The sequence below is a fragment of the Thunnus albacares genome, chromosome 5 (assembly GCF_914725855.1).
Source record: "Thunnus albacares chromosome 5, fThuAlb1.1, whole genome shotgun sequence".
NCBI lineage: Eukaryota > Metazoa > Chordata > Actinopteri > Scombriformes > Scombridae > Thunnus > Thunnus albacares.
Genome location: NC_058110.1, coordinates 3,916,157 through 3,943,258, shown reverse-complemented (window position 1 = coordinate 3,943,258; position 27,102 = coordinate 3,916,157). Strand labels below are relative to the sequence as shown.

Here is a 27,102-nt window from a genome sequence, read left to right as displayed (position 1 = left end):
AAACAAGTTATTAAGTGCTTATATACTGCTTGTAAATCTTAAATAGGGGGGTTAAAGTGAAGTGTTAACACAATGACAACTTTACATCCAAATATCCAAATCATAAAACTGAAGATCTGGTTTTGTGCTGCTCTATCTGTTGCATGTGTTGCTACAATATTTGCTGCATTCTTCAGCTACTGTGTGTAGTAAACATGGATGGTCTGAGCCATGGCGCCCTGCTTGTATGAACTGCAGTTTACACAGACTCTGAGAACTTGCCACACACAGTGGTTTGGCAGTCAACAGGCTGACTAAACACAAACGGGATTAGAAATCAAGGCCGAGTTCACCATAAACCACAAATCAGCGGGAGCAGTGGGGTTTTAATGGTTCAGAAATCCAAAACCAAATGCAAAAAACAATCAAGCAACAACAAACAAGCAGAGGGTTTAGTTTCCCATTGGGTTTTTAGTTTAAGACTCCCATGATTCGTTAGCTAAAACATGTTCTTAATTCACCTTTCATACAAAACCAATAACATGAAGGACAGGCGAGACAAAACAATCAGTGTATAGAGTAATGCAGCATGATGTTATACTGTAAGTGTTGATTTCCAGAGTGGCTGGCAGGAAGTGGGAACTACCAAAGCTGTCGAGGGGCAGGTGCTACATCCTCCCCTGCTTTCATATGGCACATACAAAGCTATTGTGGAGCTGACTGTGGGACCAAGAGCCTGGCAACAAAACAAACTTCAAGACAAGACATGTAGAACAGCCCAGGCCCCGCAACACACTTGACTCATTATATCAGACGGGTTTGGGGTAAATCGTAAGACCAGCATCAGTTTTAACCTCTTTTGAGGAGGAAAATGGGAAAAGAAATTTGTTAAAACTAATATATACATACAGAACGAAAAATGATACAGGAACCAGTGGAGAAAGGAGTAAAAGGAACAAATGGTTGCCTCGCATCTTTTATCAGGCGTGAACAAGGTGAACACATGAATACTCCTCCTCTTCTCTGTCATTTTCCCAAAAGTTCAACTCATGAGGATTCTCAGTCCTTTGTAGGATGCGTGAACGGGAAGAAAAAAAAAAAAAGTAAACATCATCAGCAGTTCCGACGAGACAAACAGGACCTTCATTTTAATTTCCGTGGTTGTGTGTATGTTGAGGGCAGTGAAGGAGGCAGGTGGAGAGGGGCCAGGGTGCAGAGTGTGAGGAGGGTTGTCTCGTTATCTCCCCTCACAGGCGTTTCTGGGCGATGAGCGACCCCACCACCACCCCGGTCACCAGGGTCATCCCCGCCAGCAGCCACTTCTTGAAACTCTCCTGAGACCGCCTGCTCTCTGCCGCCGCGTCCTGCCCGAAGATTTCAGCAAAGCGCTCCTGGAGAGAAAAAAAAGAAAAGGGAAAAGGAAAGGTTAAACACCGAAGGCGCTTTTTGCTGACTATGTGAGATGTATTCAAATCTGAGAAAACCCACATGAATGTTCACTTCCCAAAATTCCCCATTCAAAAAACAAAACAAAACAAAACAAAATAAAAAAAAAAAGAGAGTCAGGTAGATTCCCTTCTGTAAAGGTCTCGAGGCCTCAAACAAGCAGACTGCTGCTTTGCCACCCACAGCTGGGTATCCGTATGACTGTCAGAGCCCACACGGTCACATGTGGAAATTTCCATCCACCACAGCAATCATACAGGTAAGGTGACATCATGACCACAAAAAACCCCAAAAGCCACCTGCATCCACGCTGTGCACAGTAACAACAAGATCTGATTGATTAAAGGAAAAATCCACATCATTAAAGCCAGTGTTAGAACCCTGTCACGGCACATCTCACTTTAAAAAAAATTTCCAACAAACCCCTCTCCTCCCACCCCTCCCCACCCGTCCCCTCCCCTCCCCTGCCCTTGTCAGCATCCCACCAGTTCTGCAGCAGATTCCTGTTGCTGCTGACATTCTTTCCCACTGTTGTCCTCAGATTGCAAAGCCTGCGTAGCCGCCCACTGAAATCATTTCCTGGAAATGAGCTACAGGGAAAGCCACCAACAGCACACAGTGTTGTTGTGTGCTGGCACCACAAGGAGGCGCCAGAACACTCAAATCTCAAATACAACAACAGATCAGCTGAGATGGACATGGCCCACTGAGTCATGATGATGATGCTCAAAACTGTCAAAGCTTTAACTCTGTAAACATGATCTGTAAGGGGGGGGGGGGGGGGGGGGGGGGCTGTTACTGGAAACTCTGTTGATGAAGGGGACAGACAGGAAGAAAGTGAAAGTAACCACTGAATCACAGAAAGAATGCAAACAGGGAGGGAGAGGTTGGGCTGGTGCTAGAAACAGTAATTAAGTAGAGGATACGATCGTAGGAGTATAAAATGAGTTATTGGAAGCTGGGGGTCTGTTCCGGGAAGCAGGTTTATCAAAATCTGAACTGAGCTTGAACTCTGGGCTGACCAACCCTGACACTTTTGAGTCCAGAACAGCGTTCAATCAACTCAGTCAACAGAGTCTTGACTTTAATCCAGTGAATCCAGTGTACACATATGAAGAGATAAAGTGGAGAAAGAGTCAATAAGTTAACACTATGGTCCACTCATCCATCATTTACCAGACTTGGATTTCTTTAATGGATGATTTACTGTACAGTTTAAAATGTATTTATTTAGTTGTAATCAAATCTGTATCCAATATTGGATCTAATAGAGCGACTCCAGTAATAATGATCTACAGTAAGTTGGGTTTTAGTCTGAACTTGGGAAATAACTCCTGTCTCAGCCAATATTTACTGGAGCTCCAGAGGTGTAGAAGCTGTTAGGAGTCCATAAAGGTCATAACTAGGCTCTCCATTTGATATTAACATACATTACAGCTCATTTATTTGTTTACAGCAAACATTTTGTTGACAGCGTTGAGTAGTTTCAGTTCTGTGGATGTGAAAGGCAGTTTGAGGCCTCTGAGAGGGCCAAGCCCCCGTCTCACAGTAGCTCTTTTCATTCATGGTTTAGCTCTAAATAAACACACATGCTTCTACTGTAAAATACTTGCCGAAGAGAGCAAACATTTGTGAGGGGCTGTTAGACTTGTGTGTTGTTTCCTTGTCAATGAAAAGGACCTGAGGAATCTGTAAATATGTAACTTTGAAAAGCCTCTTATACAAGGTTCACTCAAGGCGAGAATTTTGCCTTCAACCCACATCATTCCTCATCTGTTACTCACCGGGACAGATCTTACTCTCTGACACTCTGTCCTGCTCCAGCGAGGCCTCGCTCTGACTCTGAGGAATCAAAGACTCTTTTTTAACCGACAGCACGTGAGGAAGCTGCCAAGAAAGAGTAAATGTTTGCCTTCGACCTCGCCTTGACTTCCTGAAGGCCTTGATACAGCACATGAACAGAAAGAAACATCCCACCAAAATGAACCATCCCAGTAACTTATGACATAGTTGGAAACATGGACTGATACACAGAACTCAAAGTGAGACAAAGCAGTTGAAACTAGCCACAGGGGGATTGATAAATGGTATTAAAGTTAATAATGAGATAAGTTTTATTACGCTGCACTGTACATCATGTAATCTGAGTCAGTGTTTTATTGCGGCCTGACAAAAGGGGCGAGTTGACCACCGCCTATCTCTTCCTGCAAACAATGTGAGGAATGTGGGTGTAGATGACATTACAGCACCTTGTGATGATGACTGACATCTGTACAAAAGGACAAGTAAGGACATGTTATCGTTCAGTGGGGAGGAAATATATCATCAAGCAAGGCATATTGATTATGTGGTGAGGTGATTGAGTGCCGAGGGATGCAAAGGAAAAGCTCTTTCAAAAGCAGTGGAATGTTATGTGGATGCTTATATTATATATTCATGATAGATGTAACAGCCAAGAAGAGACACTCTAGTGTTCACAGCTAAGATTCTGCTTATTAAATAAGAATTATATAGCTGCTTTAATGACCATTTATCAACAGACGCTTAAGGAGATGCTGTAGTTTTGCTTAATTACACTTTAGCTGAAAAGTTTAAGGACGAGTTCACAATTCTTCAGGCCTGTCAGGTTGCCAAAAGAGAACTGAAACAGGTTTTTCTTGCTATAATCATGTTCATACTAAACATTAGAGGATACCTTCATAATGCACTTCAAATGTTAGTGATGTGGGAAAAAATCCACAGTCTTCCTACACTTCCTCTTTTTGTTAAAATACTTCCACTGTAGCTAAACAGGGAAACACAAAGAGGGACTTTGATGCTAAAAAGACTGGAAATGTGTCAGATATCCACTTGATGTGACTAACTCAGACTGATGAAGCTGAATATAAGCTTCACATCAACTTTTACATGCATTTTGGCAAAAAACTTTAAACCTATGCTTTAATGTCTACACTTCCTGTATGCAAGACCAAGACTCTTCTTAATAATATCCAAACACTGAACAAAGCATGAACAATCTCTACCAGAGTCCACAACAAATGTGTCTGTTAGAGGATACATCTCTCATGCTACCGGGGCTAAAACAGTCCACATAGACCAAAGGATACATAATGGCTTTAAGGATCAAGCTGGTGATTATCTATGTTTTTGTTATTGTCAACAGGTCACATAAAAAATCCAAAAAAAAACAATCTCCTTTCTCTTTGACCAGTCTGTCTCTAGCACTTGAACATTTTTAGCAAACATTACTCAAACAGGAGTAAAAAGTGAATTTACTTGGGGACTATTTTCAGCTGTGGATGAACACACATATGGTGCTCTAGAGAATATTTCCAGAAGCGGTTTAGAGGAGTGTGTGTGTGTGTGTGTGTGTGTGTGTGTGTGTGTGTGTGTGTGTGTGTGTGTGTGTGTGTGTGTGTGTGTGTGAGATTGATTTCAAATAAACTACAGTGCCCATGTTCATCTTAATGAAGGAACATGTCACCCAGTGCAACAGCTCTGCAGCTCAGAGGAATAAGATCTATCAGACATCGCATACATTAACATCCTAGAGAGGATATGTGATATTAGTTTCCAAAAGGACATATCTGTGTAGTATTGATTCCATGTGTTTGTTTCTCTTCACACTACCTGTTCACGTTCATGTTGTATCCAGACTGTTCCTGACACTGCCTTGTTTACCATGCAGGTGATGTGCTTAAAGGCTACACATGCTAACATGCTAAATCCAATGGTAGGGATGATCTTTAGCTTTGATATCTATTTCCAGAGCCAGTTTTTTTTTTTAAATATATTTTCAGATTCAAATGAGATGTCTCACACAAACAAAAATCACTCAACGCTGCCTGCAGCTTTCCAGTTCCACTCATTTTTTTGAGCATTTGTACACATAATTCAAAAAAATAAAAAAAAAGAATCACTTCTCCGTTTCATTACCTTCATGCTATCTGCTCATAAATTAACTTCTTCACTTGGGAATGCCTGAGGGGGCCTTCGCTTTATTTCTTTACCGGCGTTACCAGTCAGTTCAGTATCTGCATGTCAAAGCAGCACAGGTGGTTTTGATACACTCAATCTCCTTTAGTCCCACCTGGCAGGTAAACCCATTCTTTATCTACCTTCCACCTTGCCTTTTCCCTTTCACACGGTCACGCCTTTATTTCTTTATATCTGCTCTGTTCCCAGAGGAAATCAGGTAGTCGGCAGCGGCCCGGAGAGCTCTTTCAGGCCTCGTCTCTGTTCTTTTTCCCCTCTTTTCTACGTCTTAAAACTTTCTCTTTCTTCGTTAGCCGGGGAGAGAAGAAAGAAAAGGACGAGGGACGGATTAGCTCATGAAAGCCAAAGGTTGGAAAGAGAAAAAGCGAAGGGGGCACGGGGAAAGGAGATTCTGCAGTTGGTTGCCATGGCTACCGGAAAAGCAGCTGATTAGCGTGTGTGATGTGTGTGCGAGAGTGTGTCTGGGCTTGAGCATCTCTGTGGCTGATAAATGGCCCGATGCTACATGTGGAGAGAGGAGAGCATTGTAACCATCATTAGCAGGAGTTTCCCATTCATCAGCTCTGACTCGTTGGTTGCGCTGGTGTTGCACCATAACAAGCTGCAACGCTCAAATCCCCTGATGGTGGAACCCCCTGACCACGTCGCACGCACACACACACACACACACACACACACACACCTATCATTGATTAACATCTCACATCCTTTTCAGCAAAAAAAGGAACAGAAGACAGATTGAAATTCAATAAATTAGGGACACTTTGAAAAAGGACATTGTGTTAATATGAGCAATTGTTTGTGTAATCATGATGTCACACTGGATGTGACAATCATATATCAGGATGTGTGAGCAAAATCTCCTTAACTGATCTCCTTATTGATACATTTACATCACGTATTAGACAAAAAAAGCCAAACATTAGCTGGTTTGTTCTGAAGATTTGTTGCATCATTGTGAAGACTGTTTCCTGACAGAAGCAATCTGAAGCCTCGCGGCTGATATTTGCTTATCATAATATATTGTATCTCTATATACGTCAGCTGATGTAGCGAGCAATTGCAGAATAGTCAACAACAGTCAGGTGTCCGTATGTAGCTTTGGCTTGGCGTAATCATTCCTCCTCTTCATACTGAACATTCCTAACATGCTTCTCATGTAGGTGAAGAGGACAAAGATCCAGTCTTCACTCTGTGTAAAAATGTGTTCCAAAGTTTATCTGAGGCTGATAGAAACTTACAGTCGTGTCAGTTAGACAAGTCAAGTGATTTTTTTTAAACTCTCAAATAAGAATATCATATCAATAAGTGCGGAGGTTGGTTATCATGCTTTGCTTTCCATAATAAAAGGTAACATAACAAAAAATGACAACAGCGACCTGATATGAGAAATGTTGTATCCATCCTCCACTGTCTTATCTGTGATTTCTGTGTACTTCTAGTGTCTTTTAAAAGGAGATCAACTACGAATTATTTTATTTTGTTTAACTAGAAAGTAGTCCTAGAAAGTCCTGAGTCTACAGTCTTCCTCTCAGGGTTCTTACATCCCATCAACTGATATGACAGGCTGATAAATAAGACGGGACAGTCTGTACGGTGCCTGAGAGAAGAAATCCTGGTTGATGTGAGCGCACAGTAACAACAGAGTGTATCAAACTGAAACTGTAAAGATTCATATGTTTTGTTAAATAAATCATTTAGTTTATTTAGTCTAAAAAAAAACACCAATATTGCTAACAAGAATACTCAGCTCTGATATTTCTGTCATTGGACGGGTTTCTGTCTCTGTGTCTGTGTGAAGATGCTGCAACATCTGATCCAGACAGCTTCCTTTCAACAGACAAAAGACTGCTTACTAGCAACCCGCAGAGCACATGACATTCAGGCCACACTGGCCACATGCAGATGCTGGAAACTGCCTGAAAGATGCAGCGACCGTTGCTGTGACGAAACAGCGCTGAAGAGAGCGGTCGATGTCCCCATTCACATGCAGAGGAGAATCCAGAGGCTTCAGGAAAGTTCTGCACTCTTGTTAGAAAGCTGACAAAGGCTGTTCACCCCGGACACACATGCACTCTCACACGTAAGCCTCTTTGAGTGAGAGTGAGTGTGCGTGTGTGTGTGTGTAACACTCCCTCTGAATAGCAATGAGTTGACAAAAACAATCTAGATCAACCAGCTCTGAACCAGTCTCATCCAGAGAGAAGGGACAAATGAGCACATGAGGTTGTTGGATCTGTAGGTCATGTGGGGAGCCATGAATCATGAGAGAGAGATAAAGAAATCATTCAATGATGGCGGTATTTTTCTATGATGGGACGGAGAGATGTGGGAAGTTTGTAGCCTTTTAAAAAATATCTGATTCTGCTTGTTGATTCCACAAACACATCATCTGTTAGGGGGGTGTGAATCTTTGGGAATCTCAATTCTGATTCTTGGTGTCCATTCAGTATGGTATTATCAAGTCAAAGCTGATTCTTGATTCTTACTGTGTGCAAAACCAAATACAAAATGAAACATAATTGGCAGATAAGATAAAAGGTCTGCAGCCTTTTTATTTAAAAAAAAAAGTTACCTGCATTAATTAATAAAATTATTACATGTATGTGAATAAGAGACTGAGGGGGAGGCAGACTGCTCCACTGTGTTATTAACATCATGTCTCCAGCAGTTGGAGAGCAGCCTCTCTGCTCTCTGCACCGTTAGCTCCGGTGGAAGCCATCGCTGTCCAAGACACTGAGCAGATGCAGGATGTTTGAGGTGAAACAGACTGAGCACCCAGTTATTTTCTTCACCTAAGAGTTGGTTTAGGTTGTTTTATGCTTCAGCGTGTCTCGTTTGTTACTGCTGGACTTTGCTGCTCCGCTCCACTAAACGTCTCTGAGTGACGCAGTAGAAAGTTCACAACATACTTCACATTCATCTCGCAGAGAGAATTATTTAGTCTTTAAATCGAAAATGCTTGCAACCACTGCCTTTTGTCAAGATGAACTACAAGAGGAGCTGCTGTGTTTAGCTGCATAGATAGGAAATACCTTGGCTGACAGGATGTACCACTCTGTTTGAAAAAACTTCTCTTCTTTTTGGTTTATAACAGCAGTTGGCAACCAGCGCATTAGCTTCATTCCCGTCACCTTCTGCTGCAGAGTGTGGACCAGAGATGAAATCCCAGCCAATAAAAAACTCTACTGCTCCTCCCACTTGGCAGGTTCATTAAAGTTCTAATGCTGAGCTCCCGAACTCCAGACTTCCGATGTTCTTCCTTCATATTGTCTTTCTTCATCATACTTAGTACAATCACGACTATTACACCATTGTACGTGTAATAGTCTCCTCAGCCAGTTGGAAAACAAAAGCGTGTACATATATCGGTGTCGACATCACCACCATATCAAACAAAAAATCCAATATTGTGTATCCTTAAATTGTTTTATCCCTATTCAAGTCAGCCGAAGGGCTAAATCGGAAGTTAGCGGTCTTGGCTGGCAGAAGTCACTAGTGAGCACGCTCTATGGGCGTATTGGGCGCATTGGGCCCATAGAGCGTGCTCACTATGTTTTTATCCGGGTAATTTGTTACAGCAGGAAGTGGCTTTTTTTGGCTCCATGCGCCATTGAGCAACTTTCATAAGAATGAACAGGGCCTCGCCTCACTGTATCCGGTTCTCTTTATACATCCATGCTTCATAGGGAGCGTCAGGAACATGACCCTGAATGGGATCCTTCAACTAAAAAAAGCTGTCTGTGGAATTGCCTGATTTAAAATCAGGATGTGGTGTCACACCGGAGAACATGGTTGTTCAGTAACAACATGTATCAAGTTCCTGTGCTTTTAGAAACATGTGGATGAAAAATTGATTTCCATTTACTAAAAACAGACATTGTAAAATTATGCCTGAGGTATTTATCATCGTTTTTATGCTTTTCTTTTTAATTTATAAAAGTTGTAATTTACTTGCTTGAGACAGTCACACCATATGTTAATGATGACAATACTAATTATATTCATTTTTATCTTGTGTGACAGTGAAAATGTCACGTCAACAATCCATTTTGGTTTCAATTCGGAACCCGTTCGATACCAAACCCTACATGTGAAACTGTTTCAGTGTTCTGACACATCTCCAAACTGCACCCTGAACATTTTTTGAATTCCCCATGCCTGAGTTGTAAAGGCCATATCTGAATATCTATTCAGTGCGAGTGTGCTGAGTCATAACTAAGGTCACATCCACATAATCAGTCAATGTCCCGACAGAAAAGAAGGTAAGGAAAGGGTGAGAAAGTTGTCCGGTTTTCTTTGAGGGCAAAATCTAAGGAAATCCTAAGTAGCAGGAAATGACAGCTGTGTTTGTAATGTACTGTAGTCTGTTTCCTTGTATGGACAAAATAAATGGACTTTAAAAAAAACCCCCTAAAATGTAGCAAACATCGTCTGACGCACAATGGATCAAAATCCCCACAACTGTTTTGATAATTAACTAATCATTTAAGACATTTTTTTTAGAGAATAAATTGTACTGGTCGACCTGTAAACTGACTGATTTGGGGTTTTGGACTGATGGTTGGACTAAACGACATGTGATGACGTCCACAAAGACTTTTTTTTCGCTCTGATATTTAATAGACCAATCAATGAATCCATTGATCAAGACAATGACCTCCAGTAGGGCCCTCAAATAATATCACCATATTTCAGGATATTTCTGTGATAATGATATTTGTATAGTTGTATTGCCTCCTTTTGATTGGGTTGTTCCAGTCTTCTTCTTCTTACACATTATGGTTTGTTGTACATCTGATCTTTTGTAACCAAACCACTTCCACACCACTGAAGTTGCTCCTCTTTTTGGAACTAACTCCTCCAGCGTGGAGTCGGTACCGTTGTTGTTGTTGTTGTGTGTAATGGTATGACGTCATCAGACCAACAAGTCAGAATATTGCCATTATCATGATATGAGTTTTTTTTGATCATAATAAAAATGATACTGATATTCTGGTGAACAATATGGCACTCCCCTAGCCTCCAGATGAATGGATAATGACAGTAATTGTTAGTTGCATCATAAAAAAGTGGAAGACAAGCACTGAAGGATGCTCTGTTCAACCACCAGCCAGTGAGGAGTTTTTTTGGATGATTAATTTACAAAAAATTCCAAAAAAGACACCCTTAACAAGACAGATTAGACAATGCTAGCCTTGTTCTGAGCACATTAGGAAAAGAGAAAGCAAGATCACAGTTCAGGAGTTCACTTGAAGCTAGTGACCTGGAGGCTGAAGAGTCTCTGAGAGTCACAAGGAGAAGACGCTGGTTCTTAGTACACTTAAAAATGTAAACTGGCTGCAGCTGAGCAACACTTCCTGTAAGTTGCAACACTTGGGATGTGTACACACGAACGTCGCATGGCTGATGTGCACACACACACACACACACTGTGGTGTCCCTGGGCCCCGAGCGCAACGTGGAACACGCTGTGTTTTTGTTTATTGAGTCAACTCGCTGTTGCAGCCGTGTGACTGATGAAATACTGTTTACGGAGCAACACGGGGAGGTGACAACATGATGTTCTGGCTGGTGAAATGAGATGATGTCACTAAAGCAAAGAAGCAAGTATGAAGTTCCAAGAACACTGGATGTTGTGTGTGCGTGTGTGCGTGCGTGTGCGTGATTACCTCTGCCTTACACTCTTCTAAACAGACCATGTGCAGATCATCAGATCACAGTGACTCAGCAACATCAAGGGAAACTGTAGATTCACTTCTAAGATGCAGATAAACGGCCTGAAGAAATACTCATTACCACACAGTAAAAACCTGCATCAAGCTGGATGACAGACTGGATCTGAGATGTGAAATACAACATTAATGACAGCGTGAATGACCTTTCTAGAGAATGAATATCGTTCACATCAGTATCCAGACTCAATCTGAGGTCAGGTGCATCCTGTTGGCTGCTTTGATTAATGATTGATTCCTTTAAACGTCATGCTTTGAGTCCACCTGTGGCAGATTCTCTTTAAAAAAGACAAGCGCTTGTCAGATCAAAAACCAAGCCAAAGGAATTCAAATTGTCTTGAGGCAAAGATCTGAACAAGTGTGTAAAAACCATTTCTTCTACTATGAAATAGAAAAAGTTTGGATCCACGAGGGGCCAGAACTCCTCTGCGGAGATGGAAGAACCTGCCGGAGGGACGAGCAGAAGTTATTCCTGAATAAACAGGTGTATGACAGCAGGCCTGGAGTTTGTCAAAAAGGCGGTCCAAGAGTATGATGAGAAGGAAAATGTAAGCTGAACTCCCTCCAGTGAATCCTGGTGGTGGCAGCATCGTGCTCCTGGCGCTGCTTCTAGTCAGAATGAAGGAATATGTAGAAGATCCTTAAAGAAACCTTTCTCCATGAGTGTACACAACCTCAGACTGGGGTGAAGGTAACTACCACCAGAATCATACAGCCAAGATAGCGCTACAGTAGATTCGACTTTCTGAATGTTCGAACCTCTGCGGAGGGATCTGAGGACGGTGGTTCACAGACGCTCCTCATCCAATCAGACTGAGCTGGAGAAGATCTGCCAGGACGAATAGGAGACATCTAATATGTTCATATGAGTGTAGAGTCTTACCCAAAAAGACTTGAAGCTGTAAGTTCATCTGCAAAGTTCTGAATAAAGAGATTCCAGTGTTTTACTATAAATGTGCAAAAAAAAAATGTAAAAATGTGTGGATGTTTTGTAGCCCTCTGCTTTCAATGAATGAGCCTCCTCATTTATCCAATACTAACGTCAGTCTTACCACAGCTTCAAAACTTGCCTGATGGCCTGGTTTTGATCCTTGTAGCATCGAATCTGTGTCTAGTTAAAAAAAAAAAAAAAAATGCAACAATGCGATTGCCTGTTTCCTCCTTATCAATGTCCTCATCATCTCCACGAGGTCCATCTCCACTTCCTGCTCCTCCTCAAGGCCTTCCTCCCTCTTTTTTTTTTTTTTCCATCCTTTTCATCCTTATCACAACCACCATGGCATTTTCAGCAGTTAAAAGGGACACAGGCCAGCTACCAGAGATCCCATATGAGCGGGACAGGATGGAATTAAGGTGGAGCTGAGTGCTGAGTGGACGGACGACTTCACGGTTCGATCTTACAGCTCAGGCGTTTATCTGATGCCCTTTTTATGAGTGACTGTGGTAGTTCACAGATTACTTCAGGCTGGTGACAAGGGTGCTGGAAAAGATGAAAACGCAGCCACCGTGCGAGGAAAATATGGAAAATACGTATTAGAATTGCTGATGGCTGAAGAAGAGGGCGACCGTTTGAATCGTGTTGCTTAAAATGTGCATGTTTCATATAGCTGAAGTTCTTCTATGTAGCTATTTTATATCTTACGCTTGAATAAAGAGGCTTCTTTGTGCTGGATGTGGTTCCCCTCTACTGCTAGGAATAATAAAACATTTGAAATGACGAGCTGACAGGCTGTCACTGCCTTTGAAATAAGTCCAGGGTCAAGTAGAGTTTTACAGAGAGAGTGGTGTGATCTTCATTTTTGTGACCTTTATGGAAAACTGGAGTTCAGCCGGAAAGCAGGACTTCTGAAAACTGTTCCAATCAGCACCAGGAACACTTTCCTGCTAATCAGTAATTAAGCTATTTCCCAGTCCTTGGCTACATCACCACCACCCAAAGCATGAGATCCATGCTGGTGTTAAAGGGGGGGGGGGGGGGTGGGGGGGGGAGTGTGGGGGGCAACAGAACTGTTTTGAAGTGTGATGGATCATTTCCAAGCAGAGAAAAATTAGCAAAATGAATCATTAAACTTCCCCTCAGTGGTGACACTCGCTGGTGTTTGTGCCAACGTCGATGTGTCTGAAGGTGGACTCTTTGGTCTTCTTTTGGACTCTTGGAGCTGCCTCTGTAACTGTGTGTGTGTGTGTGTGTGTGTGTGTGTGTGTGTGTTTGTGTGTGTGTGTGTGGAAGTGTTGAGCCGGCGGTGAGGCCATGAATTAAAGAGGAGATTAATGAGTCAGGACATGGAGGCTCAGACTCCAATCTGTTCCCTGCCCCACTCTGGGGGCTGTCTCTCCACAAAACCCCATTCTGTCAACACACACACACACACACACACACACACACACATATACATATACATATATATATACACACACACCAGGAAGTCCAAACACTCAGAAGTGTGTGTCTGGCAGAGAACACATGCTTCTGAGCATGTAAAGACAAGAGAACTGGGTGGATAACCCTCCGCCCTGTAGGCCATCACCCCACCCAGACACCTCACCATGACCCCGAGACCTGCCATCTGTCTGGAAGAGAAACTCGAAAGAGAGGATTCAGAGAGACAGAATAAGTAAAATGAAAGAAAAATGAGAGAAAAGTAGAACAAAAGAGCGAGGGTGAAGCAGGCTGCAGAGGTGGGGGGGGGGGGGGGGGGGGGGGGGGGAGGCTGACGAAAATGACTGGAAACTGAAACTGGGGTGAAACTCAAGAGGAGCGAGCAGGGTTCCTCTCTCGCTCTCCATCTGTAGGGAAGTTTTCCTTGAAACCCTGCTTCCATCGCTTTACCGTACGTTTTTCCTGACTCCGACGACATGAAAGAAAGTGATTTAGGAGATGAATATCTAGCTATATCCCACGCACAACCCCCCCCACGCCCCCCCCCTCTGTTATTGCAGAGCAGCTGAGGATATCTATCCTCTTTATTGCTTTACCCCTTCGGCCATTCAAACAAGCCTGTGATGAATCTAACGATGATGGCCTCTGTGCTCTTTATCATCATTTAGTCCTTGTGCTGTATGAGATGTGGTGCAGCATTACCATGAAATACTCATCAACGCTCTCCATCCATCCCTCAGCTCTCCCGTTTTAATACATGCCATGAGACTCACTAATCCCATGATATGCCTCATAATCTGATCACAGATATGAGCAGAGAGAGAGAGAGAGAGAGAGAGAGAAACAAGAGAGAGAGGAGAGAGACAGATGTGTTGAGAAGGATGGAGAGGGATGAAATGCAATCAGAGAGGAGGGAGAGAGGTGCAGGCAGATGCTCGGGGTTTGTGCTCGGCTGCGTTAAGACAGAAGGTGGGGAAGATTTTTTTTTTTTTTTTTTTTTTAAATGTGTCGCAAGAGAGAATGGGTAAGGATGTGGGCTGGAGAGAAGCAGACAGAGGGAGAGGAGAGAATGGAGAGGAAGATGAAAGGAGGAGGGGGGGGGAAGACTCGCTTGTGACCTGATTTCACCGCTAAGCCTCCGAGAAGTGGAGCAGCACACGAACGCGATGTCTTTACGCCGCAAACATACAGCTGCTTAACATGCAACCAAAACCGCACCATACATGCAGTGGAAACTATTGACCTACATGCTGCACACACACTTCTAGCTGAGTCACTAGTCTCTCTCTGTCCACTGTGTTCACCTCTGTCCTGTCGTCCCTCCTCCACGTGAAGGTGCACTACCAGTCTGCAGCGTGTTGGCACTATAGACACACTCATCTATAACACAGCTGGATATCTGGCCTGTATACATAAACAGCATCTGGCTATGAGACATACACACATCTAACTGCTCTGTGTGTGTGTGTGTGTGTGTGTGTTTCTAAATGAAAGAGAAGACACACATAGAGACTCAGATGCTGTCTAATAGTCATTACAGACTGTGTTAATGCCTCAATGTGTGTACGTGTGTGTGTGTGTGTGTGTGTGTGTGTGTGTGCATACTGGATTTTCGTGTCCGATGTTGATGATCTATCAGCTGATAATCTTATATATACAGAACATGTACATGTTAATGATCCATCACATGTGGTCACCAACACTTGTGTCAAAGATGTGAACTTCACTGATCATTATAAATAACTAGAAATAAAAATACCTGTACATATATGTTACACTTGAATGAAGAAAAAGGATCAAATACACATAAAATGCTGCCTGTATATCTGTGATTGGTCAATATCGGCCAATAATATCGGCTGACTGATACATCGGTTGGGCTCTAGCGTGTGTGTGTGTGTGTGTGTGTGTGTGTGTGTGTGTGTGTGTGTGTGTGTGTGTGTGTGTGACGCTCCGGGGCTACAGGTCTTGTCTTGTCACATGACCAGCTAATGATTTGACAGAAGCTGTAAACACTCACACTCAGCCACACAGGGGAGTTGTTGTCTAAAGCCTAAAGAAGTCCTGAGTGTTGTTTGTTCTATTGGTCTTTACATCAGTTTGTCTTCAACAGAGTAAAAAGCAGACCAGCTGACCCGGCGGGAACGACAGAGCCCAACTTCCCTCAAACGTGAGCATGTATCCGCCTCCTGCAACCGTACAAGAATGCTTTGGCCCGGTCCGTCTCCTTGAAGGCAAACAAGAGTCTCTGTGCAAACACGTCGGACACATGTGTACCTCTAGGCATGAACACAACAAACACACACACACCTAAAAAAAACAAACACGCAACCCTGATGTTCTCGTCATGGAGCCGGATCACACAATCTGTTAGCTACCAGGCTGTTAATCTGACACACGCCATTAAGCACAAACATATACATACACGCGTCGCATCTCACAGATAATGACAAACAAATGCATGAGCTTAAACGGATGCGTGCATAAAAAACAATAGAGAGTCATCCTCGCTTGAACAACCACATTCACATGAAAACATTCAGAGATCAATCGGCATGGAACCGCCCACCTCACAGAGGCACTTATTGATGGCGCTCCAACAAAAGTGGCCGCCATTGATCCGATGATGCAGAGAGGGTTTGGGGGGAGCATTGTGCGTGTGTGTGTGTGTGTGTGTGTGTGTGTATTTTATTTGTCAGTTAAAGAATGAGACAGTGACTGAGTGGCTTTTAGATCAGCGACAGTTCTGTCTGTGAAGCAACGACACACCTGTGGACACAACTAAAAAGCCAGTAAAGCAAATTCCTCTGTGTGTGTGTGTGTGTGTGTGTGTGTGTGTGTGTGTGTGTGTGTGTGGCCACAGGTTCTTTGTCTGAGATAGTCACATGACCAGTCTGACTTGGTGGTGCCGCCCCCTCCCCTCTGCAGCACGCCACCATACAATAAAACCTTAACATATGGGACGACGACGACGACAACAACAACAACAACAACCCGCGCCACATGTTTTATCACTTCATGGAACTTTGCTGGATGAGCAAAACAGCCACCTTAAAACAAAACAAGGAAAACTACAAAAAAAAAACAAACCACCACCTCTGTTAATTAGCCACACGTACGCTGTTAGTGATAAAGGGAAGAGGAGGAGGAGGAGGAGGAGGATGGAGGCTGATAAGGAGGGAGGAAGAGAGGGATGAAGGGGAAAAGATGAAGGGACATCTGCAGGGATGGGGGTGCGGTGGGGAGGGGAGGGGAGGGGAGGGAGCGGGGATCAAGTCAGAGGGAATCGATAGCGATGATGACGATGTCACGGCCGATGTTTGTGCCTGCGCCTTCGGTAAACAAACACAGGAGAGAAGCACGGGTACGCGGGGTTAACGGCCACATTCACCAGGCGTGTGGTAGCATGTCTGGTGTGTGATACGTTCAGCAAATAGAGTCTGGTAAGGAAGATGGATGGATGTAGACGTGGAGGGGAAAAGGGATGAAAGGGAGAAGGGGAGGAAGGGCGGAAATAAAAGGAAAATGATGAATAGAGCAGGAGGGAGGGACGAGGAAGAGAGCTATAAAAAATAAGGGACAAAAAATCGATCGTTGGCCGGGGAGGAGAGCGTCTAGAGGAGACATGTATAGAAGATGAAGGGTAGAGAGAGAGAGAGAGAGAGACAGAGAGAGAGAGAGATGGAGGCGGACTGGATAGGTCCCAGGGGTGAGATTTCCTCCTCGTCTCTGGTAGGGCAGTCTGACAGACGACTCTGTGGATCTAACTGCCTATCCTATGTGCATGTTAATTACAGAGAGAGAGAGAGAGAGAGAGAGAGAGAGAGGAGGAGGAGGGGAGAGAGAGAGAGATAGAGAGAGAGAGTACATAAGTCAGCCAAGGAGAATGGCACAAAGGAAGCTCAGGTGTTTCCCTTGTCAAAACAAGTCAATGGTCTGGCCTCCGTAGGCCTTTAATTACAGCCTCAGAGTCTTACTCACTTTACAACACAGCCAGCCCCCCCGACACGCCCTTTATAAAAACACCTTTATGTTACCTTTTCACTATTCTACACCACCTTAGTCCATCTCTCAATACTTTCCAAGTTCCCCCGACCTGTCTGTGTCTCAGCTGGCCACTGTAGCTTTTACTAAATGTGACTTAAACAGGAGGAAAGAGAGAGTTTATTGGGGACTATTTTCAGCGGCGGAATGATCCACATTTGGTGGAATAAGATATATCAGGCTTTTAATAGGATTTAATGATAATAAGAAACATATGAGATGTCAGCAGACTTGTTCTTTAAGTGCAGAAGTAACAGAGGTGATTAAAAAAAAGAAAACAAGGTGATGTCGGATGCTTCAGGACATTTTTCTTGTAGTTAACTTTCCTCTGACCTCACAGAGACCGTTGACAGCATGAAGCAGAGCGACCGGGCTAATGGTTTTTTTTTTCCTTTGTTTCTCTCCTGAAATCCTCATCCAAGCTTCCCCCAGACCGTGGCAGCGGTGCTTCTTCTAAATGAGTTTAGCCTTTATTAGTCTGTCAGGGGGGGAAAAAAAAAACATTGTTTCCCCCCAGTAGCAGGTTGAGATATTATTCATCTATAATTGGTAATAACCCCCGTACCCCCACCTTCAGGCGGCTCAATCTCCACTGAGTAATCACTGCCATCGCCCGCTCTGCTGGAAACAGCCTTATTATTAGGTGGATGGCAGCGTCTCTACCTCCGCTGTCTGCCGAGGAGGGTTTATTATCCGACGATATATGAGCGCTTCTTTTTTAGAAAGCTCAGGCCGCGGAGGGAGAATCCGGGCTGAGCGTATTTATCTTCTAAACCCCAGCTACTAACAGATATCTCAGCATCCCGCAGCCTCTGAAATAAGCTCCAGAGGGATCGTTTAAGCGGAGACGTTATCAGTTTTTTATGACGGCGAGGGTTTGCTGCGCTGTGCAAAAAAAAAAACACCTTTCAGTATTTGACTGTCACTGTTGTCAACTGTTTCACCAGTTCACCAGGCTGAGCAGGTGTGAGAGGTTACGGGGGATAACAGGTTTTCAGTAGCATGAGCTCCTGCTTAAAACTGCTCTGTACACACATTTATTGAACGGCTTTATCATTTTACTCAGATTAGTAGGAGTATGAGTCATTTTCTCTGTGATTCTTTGACATATAAACCCTGAAAAAACCCTGAAATGTCCCTTTATAGTTTCTTTCTAATTCTGTGTAGATGTAAATAAATCTACACAGAAACTAGACTGATGGATAGAACTGTGACTAATGATTATTTTCATTATTTACTGATTGAGGAAATCATTGTCAGATTAATAAATCAAATGTTTTGCCTGTGAGAAATAGTGAAAATGTCAGAACATTTTGAAAAATGTTGACTATGATTTCACAGAGCTCGAGGAGATGTACGATGATGATGATGATGATGATGATGTACCCAAACCCCATCAGCTCCGTTTCATCGTTTTACTACAATATAAAACAAAGAAAAGCATCAAATCCTCACAGCTGAGAGTTTGAATTTTATTGGCATTTTGCTTAAGAAATGAGGATGTTTTGGGATGTGATGCTGTTTTATAGTCACTTCGAAAGTGTCAGATTGTGCCACAAACTTGTAAACTGTAAATTCCCAACATCTGAGAAAAACCCCCCAGAGCTGAAATCTCTGTGCTCTACTGTGATGTCGACACTTTTTTTTGACTTACTTGAGAAAGTGACCTTGACCTAATATTTCATCAGCTAACACTAAAAAGGCACACCTGCTTCACACAGCTACACCCAGGTTCCCACATCTGCCAACGGCTCTGAGCTTCATTCCTGGGAGGAGGCGCCGGGGGGGAGGGAGGGAGGGAAGGAAGAAAGAGAGAAAAAGAAGTAAAAGAAAAACAGAGTCTCATGTGGGTTTACTCTCGGAGACATTGGTGCATCTCGGGGAAAAGTGTAGGTTGACTTTGAACAGACAGACCACAAAAGAGAGAGAAAGTGAGGCAGGGTGATATTGTGACATAAAGGGGGAAAGCAACAGAGTGATGGTAAGCCATGATAAGACACCTACTGCGTCGTCTATTTCAGTCTGCCGCCGCCGCAGCTCGGGACTACCCCTGCGGCAGGTGCGTGCATCGAGATGTGAATAACCAACATGAGACGCGTATCGAGCCGCTGCTGTGTGTCCAGCAGCAGGAAACTGGATCCAAAATAGCAGAAAACTGAATTATACACAGAGAGGGAGGAAGTGGCATCATGTGCTCGAGACAATGCGATCTGTCAGGCAGGAGAAGTGAAACTGTACTAGTGCAACATCCATGCACGCTGATCCATTCAACAAATTCAGATGAAGTCATTCACTTCTCCAAGTCCAGGTTACCCTGACATGCAAACTGCTAACCGCTAGCAGCTAAGCTGTGTTGACTGCTGCTATCGGTCCAACTTGTTAAGCTAACTTAGTCTGGTACAAGTGTGTAAAATGTGTGTGTGTGTGTGTGTGTGTGTAGTTGCCTTGGTTATTTTGACTATATGAGATCATGGAGATCAACCACATGACGGATGTGTTGATGACGCTGTTCTAATGACACTGATGGTAAAAATATGTAGTTGTGGGCAGGATGAGAAATGATGTGTCTTCACTGTGAATGTGCCTCCAGTTTGTGATCAACACTTCAAAAACAGTAGTATCAGGACAAATTGATTCATTATAATTCATTATTTTAATCTCATCTCATCTCCTCTAGAACATGTGCAAGAACCAAAAACATCCGCTTCAGAGATCAGTAGCCTGAGTAGATGCTGCTACTAAACATCAAAATGTCTTTACTATCACATCTCATGTCCCGTCTCCTGTCTGCAGGTTTTAGTCCAACACTGACATAAATGAAATGTAGCAACAGCAACACCACAGTCTACCCAGTGGGATTTCCCTCTAGGTGTGCTTTTCAGCCATTGGGGTGCCAGTTTCCATAGGATTGACCTTTGACCTGGCCTTATACAGAGCTGGAGTGAACACAAACAGCCCCCCCTCCCATCCCCTCACTCCCGCTCTCCTTCATACCATCAAATTGCCTGCACAAAGGAAGAGAACTGACATTAACTGTCCTGGAAGCACGCACACACACACACACACACACACACACACACACACACACACACACACACAAACACACACACAGACTGGGACTGTCAGTACCAGGATGGCCCACTTTGAGCTCACCCCAGAGAACACAGGGCTTTCATCTGCAGGCAGCAGCCTTGGTGAAGAACATAACAGAAGAGAGGACAGATAGTGGAAGAAAAAAAAAAAAAAAAGCAAAGCACAGAGCCAATCAACTGACCGGAGCAAAACAAAGGGCTATCTGTAAAAGCCCTGGACTTCATCCCGCTCTGTGATGAGAGAACTTCGATCCCCAGGCAGGCGGGCGGGCTGCAAAGCCCCGATGTAGCCTGTTAAGCTCCCTGTTCGATTCAGCTCATTGAGCTCAACGCTGCTGATCAATTAGAGAACAGCTGAACCAGCTGCTGACCACACAAACATTCTGCTTTTACTGCTTTTCAGCTCAGACGGTTCTTGTTTGTTTTTTTTACACTATAGGTGTGTGCTGCCTTTATCTACGTCTGCTCTGTTTTATCTAATCTTAAGTCTTTTGTCCCTCCCCTGGCTGTGCCGGGACACAATCTAAGCAGAGGTTGATACGGAACTGTTGGCATGCTGGCTTATCCAGTCACAACATGTATATGATGGAGTTATTAGATCACCTCATCACCAGAGAGACAGAGAGTCTCTGGAGGTCAGGTCAAGATAGAAGCTGACCCACAGGCACATGATAAAAGCAAGATATCACTGGTCCACATCTGCACCAGCACATCTGCACCAGAGACGCCATCACATCAACAAAAAGCTTTGCATCCATACATTTTTTCCAGAATTTATCCTTATTTTCTGACACTGACTGCTGTTCTCTAGTGTTGCATCGATCCTCAAGTGTCCACATAGACATTTACCATCCAGGTGAGCTCAGCTTACTTCACTCATCTAACTGAACCCAGTAATTAAAGGTGCTTGTATGAAAGAGGCTACACAAGGAAACAGCATCACACTGAAAGCACTCCAACACACTTTTCTTTGCGTGTGTCTGTGTGTGTGTGTGTGTGTGTGTGTGTGTGTGAGAGAGACTTACCCATCCTCCTTGGCTCTGGATCCAAGGCTGAATGTGGTTGTCCAGGTAAACCGTCATCCACTCTATGATCCTGCCCACGAGCGGACTCATCTCCTTCTCCACGCACTCCACGCACAGCGCCCCGCCGAACGCAAAAAGCCCTACGACGCGCCCCCAGTTGACGCCGTCCCGGAACACCTCGTCCATCACGTTCTCGAAGCTTTGGTAGGCGGTGGCCGGCGTGATGTGCAGCTGGTTGTGGAGATCGCTGAAGGCGCGGGCGTACCGCAGCTCGAACTCGTTGGCTGAGTCCCTGAGGGCCTCTTTCACCGCGTCAAGGCTCGTCGTTGAAGGCAACCGTTGTTCTCGCAGCGGGGACGCTGGAGGGGTCCCGGGACTCGTGCCGTTAAAAGTCCCGTTGGCGTGCGTCGCTACCCGCTGCTCCTCACCCGACCCCGCCTCCCCCCCATCAGTCCTGTTGGGAGGCTCTATGAGTCCCATGTGGTTGAGAGGATAGTTTTTCTGGGTGAGTTTATAGTTAATGTAGAAAACCACCAGTTCTCTGTTTTGAGACATTTTGAATTCAAATCAGCTTCTTCTCTTTGCTCCGGTCCGTCTCCGCTCTCTCTCTCTCTCGGTTGAGCCTTGTTGTGTTAGAGTGAACACACACTTGTGCCAGGCTTTCTCCCCGCGTCCCCTCTCTTCAGACCACCATCGTCAGCTGATATCCAGAGGACACTTGGGGGGTAAAAACCAGACCTATACAAGGCTGACAAATCAGCTCAGGCCCTGTAGAGAGACAACAATGAAAGGTCAAAGTCTGGAGAGCCTATAGCACACGATATGTGTGTGTGTGTGTGTGTGTGAGAGAGAGAGAGAGGAAGGGGAAGTGTGTGGGGATGGCTGCAGATTTTCAAATTAAATTTGGACAGGTAGGGTCAAAGTGCATCTCTCTAATTGGGCTGTTACATATGGAGCAGATGGCGAGGATATTAATGAGACAATAGTGGAGCGAGCGTGTGTGTGTGTGTGTGTGTGAGACATAGAGAGGATGAGAAACAGTGAGAGAGACAGAGAGGAGGAGGTGTGAGGAAGGTGAGGTTTAGGTGAGAGGAGATCAGAGAGACAGTCTGGCTTAAAGGTCCACACAGACAACCACCATGTCCTGATCAGTGACCTCTTACCTTCACTCACACTAACGCACGGCCTTCAATCTCATAGAAAACTGACTTAACTTTGATATTTTACAAAATCCAACAAGTTATTATCTCATTATCAGTGTTGGAGGTTGGCCTGAATGCGGTGACTCACTTCATACTTAAGGCTTCACATCATTTCTCACATCCTGGGTTGAACACTGGTCTGACACTTCTCGGCATTGCGTTTCATTATTCTAAGATTACTATGTATAGATATTAGTTCTGCTTTTCCTCTCAACTAATTTGACACTTGAGTCTCATTCAGCCGCCACTGAATGACCACGATATTGTTGAATTCCATTTCACTCAATAGAATGAACTCTTGGAACGAACTCAAAGTCAGATGATCTGTTAGCAAATAACAATATCTTATGTAATTCTGTGGTTCAGCAGTGATGTGGAGGAAAGCGTCATCGCAGACTGTAATCAAACGGGGTCAAACGCAGGTTCATATGTGTTTAACAGCGTTCATCTGTGGATGTGTTATAAGTAACAAGAAATATATGGATACAAAATCATTCTCAAATTACAGCCGTTAAGAGATAAAAAGGATAATAATAACAGGAGAGAACAACTGATGAGGTATCATGGTAAAAAACATTAAATCTACAATATCTACAAATACATTCATATTAGAGTTACAGTTTGATAACTGATGAATCGTTCTTAATCCATCTTTTGAGTTTAGAACTGTAAATAAAGCAATTTCAACACATCTCCTTGGGATGCTGGAGGCATTTTTCACTATTTTTTTGACCAATCAAATGATAATAATTTCCATGTTGACAAATAGCTCTGAAGAAAAGTTATTCTGAAAAACATGGATTAATTAGTAGTTCTACTCTGCCATCTGCCTGCTGACACTATCTAAAATATTCTGCTGTTGTTCCCAGTGATTATTATGAATAGAAGATGCACTAATGTTACCTTCAGACAACAGCTTGATATTAATATGATGATCTACACTAAACATTTACTTCATTAAAGATTCATGTCAGTATCCTGTGGCCGGTAAACTCCTGAAGATAATGTGAAAGAGCCAGTCAGTCTGACAAAGACCACATCCCTCATCTTCCGCTGTCACCACCCCATTAACTGTACCAGTCACACAAAAACCATGTGGGAGGAGTGTGACCTACTGGTGATCCAAAGTGAACCTGACCTTTCCTGTAACAATACTGACATTTAAGCTGATAACTGGTTGAACCTAATAATAAGTGTGTGAGGCGGATGGAAGGGGAGCTCCATGCAAATAGTAGCGCAGGTGACATTACATAATACATGATCACTCCTCCAAACAGCACAATGGAAGCCCACTACAGTCAAACCTGGCTGCTGGCCAAACAAGCTGTAGTTTAACATCGAGCCCACAACTTCTTAAACACATATCTTCACGAGACTATTTCACTATATTTCGCGGTTAAAGACGCAGAAACAGACTCGTATAGTAGCTAAAAAAGACCCACAAGGCAGCAGTGTTTACAATGGCCACATGGTCCCCAGCAACCAGCACGTGGCTCGTGGTGTTTTACAAACCTAGCAGCACTGATGTAAACACCACACTGCTCCCGGAGCAAAAAAAAAAAGTAGCACCTGAACGCCTCATTTCTACATAACAATCGCTCAAATATTAACTCATATAAAGCGAACCGGAGGCTGCATCGGTGTTTACCAGGGTGGAATCTGGACTGTAACTAACAGATAAAGCGACACTGTCTCTGTAAGGCTGCTGGTGTTGTGAGCTCGATCTGCGTTACCGATGGAAACCGATGTAAACATTCACTCACATTGTAATCTGAATTCCAATTTAGAGTATATGAAGACTGAAATCAGCGTCTTACCAGCAATACTGAATAAAATCACATGGAGTATAATCCTCGCTTCGTTCACCGTTTCCCTCCGTCAAAATATCCCGAAGCTGTCAGTCAGTCAGTCTGTCTGTCGGTACAATAAACTGTCAAAATCCAAGAATGTAAGACATCCACTCTGTGTACAGCAGTGTACGTGTGTGTGTGTGTGTGTGTGTGTTTGCTTGTGTTTGTGTGTTTGCACGTATAATCCGACCCCCCCGTCCCTCCACCCCGTGCATGCCCAGCCCTCTATTACGTAACACGACGCCTTCAGAGATGTTCTTGGAGTATATCGAGACTCCTCATGTAAAACACCCCTACGATCAAATTCTACATAAACTGAGACAAAAATGATACTGTTTCCTGTGCTACACTACAGCACGCAAACAACCCGTGTAAGGAGACTTCATTTGGCAAATTATGTGTACAAAACTGGTGCGAGATGTATGTCTGTATTTTCACTCTTTGTTCACATTTAATCTGTCACAGGGCATATTTTGTGTACTGCATGACGTGAGATGTTAATAAACACGCCCGATGCACTCCTCTTTTTTTATGAAGCCTGTCACTGGTGTTCAAATGATCCCTGCTTTCATTCCACATCCACATTAGATATCTTGGTATTTCTAATCAGAAGCACACCTCTCCTACTAGTCGTTTGCTAAGGGACGGACTAGTTTAAAGAGCCTGAAGGCAGCACAAGCCCTTCTCCTGTCAGGGATAATAAGACCTTTAACCTCAACACATAAAAAATGCCTCAGCGACACCACCCTCTGAACAGACTTCACCACACTTAGTAATCATCATTACAAAGCATTTACAGACACAGCAGCTCTCCCTCCGCCTGCATTCACGTTACTGTGGCTGGCTGCTGAATATGGCTGTCACTGTCACTGAGGCGTGTTTGTAGTCGCATATTCGCAGACTGTGAAGCAACAAAGGCGTATTTATAGTGGAGAAACCATCTGATGCAGCTTACGAGTGTTTCTCCGGATCGAACAGAATGATATTTGAGAGGAAAAAGCTCGCAGGAAACATATTTATGGTTAAGCGTTCTTCCAAATCTGTCGAGCTCCTTCCTCTCTGGATTGAGAGGAAAAGCCTCCCTCTCTGTTTCTCCCTCTCTCTCACCTCGTTTCACCAAGGATACGAGCGCAGGCAACACAATTACATTCACACGATCACCAGAGACTCTTACTTGCAGGGTGGTCTCCATAAAATCATGTCTGGTGGTTCACAATCCACGGCACGGCAGGGATAAATCCAGCAGTCATTGCTAGCCTGTCAGGCTAAAACGCCGACGTAGATCACGCAACGACTACTGGCTACATCCGATCCGCCCACAGCTACGTTTTCTACGTAAACTGTTCACTGTTCACTTCACACACACAGCAGCGGCCCCCAACCTCAAAATAAAACATAAAGTCCATCGGGGACCCCTCCTCACATGTTACATTGTCCAGTTAAATTACGGATTATTGTCTTGATTCATGTGGTGAACGTTTTGTCCATAAAATGTCAGAGAATAGTGAAAAATATCCGTTAAAGTTCACCACAGTCCGAGGTTACATCTTCAAATGTCTGGTTTTGCCTGACAGTCCAAAACCCCCAAAATATTCAGTTTATCAACATGTTCCACGAAGAAAAGCAATAAATCATCACACCTGAAACCAGCTCTAAAACCATTATTCAATCATCTAGTTGATTAATCTTCTGTCGATCGACTAATCGAGGAATCGAGTTGCAGCTCTAGAAAGAGCTTATTTTGTTTTATTTGAATCACTTTTAGGCTCGAGGCGGTAAAATACAGAAATCCACAAGAAGTAAAGCAAAAATTAGAAAAAGGCTTGAAAAAAAACAAAAAAAAACACAAATTTGTGTCAAAATGTTGTTTTTTTTCCTGTATCATATCATCTCGCGACCCCTTTGATTAATCCAGCGAGACCTTGTGAGGGTCACGACCCCCAGGTTGACAGCTTCATCCGACCCGAAGAGCTTAGAATAAATGAAGCTTCACGTCTGACATAAACGTGAATTATTAAAGGTGCTGCTTGTTTTCATTGTTACCAGTTTATCAATTCTGGTGTTTTTAATAACAGGGGTCTACGTAGCAGCTGTCAAGCAGCTTTCCACGTTATTTGCCAAAACAAAGGATGCAAGAGGTCTCCATGGTAACCTTTGTTACCCCAAAACCCAGCGCACTTAGGCTGATTGTGAGTGCAGTGTGAGTGCAACGCCACCCTGTGGACATGTAATAGAAAGACACTGGAAATCCCTCTTCCAACTCAGCTATTTTACTTCTTTTCAAATAAACATGAGGGTCAGTGAGGCAGACTGATGAACAGATTAAATTAGCAAATATACAGGACTAAAACTG

At 43.7% G+C, this 27,102-nt stretch overlaps 1 protein-coding gene across 1 annotated transcript; it reads right to left on the bottom strand.

Annotated features, from left to right (window-relative positions):
* Window positions 1–345: 345 nt before the first annotated feature.
* On the bottom strand, window positions 346–26,054 carry bcl2l1 (BCL2 like 1). Its single transcript, XM_044352852.1, has 3 exons — window positions 25,924–26,054; window positions 21,698–22,465; window positions 346–1,370 (listed from the first exon to the last, which is right to left on the bottom strand). Exons 2-3 carry the CDS (start codon window positions 22,250–22,252, stop codon window positions 1,227–1,229), a joined length of 699 nt encoding a protein of 232 aa, XP_044208787.1. The 5' UTR covers window positions 22,253–22,465; window positions 25,924–26,054; the 3' UTR covers window positions 346–1,226.
* Window positions 26,055–27,102: the final 1,048 nt, after the last annotated feature.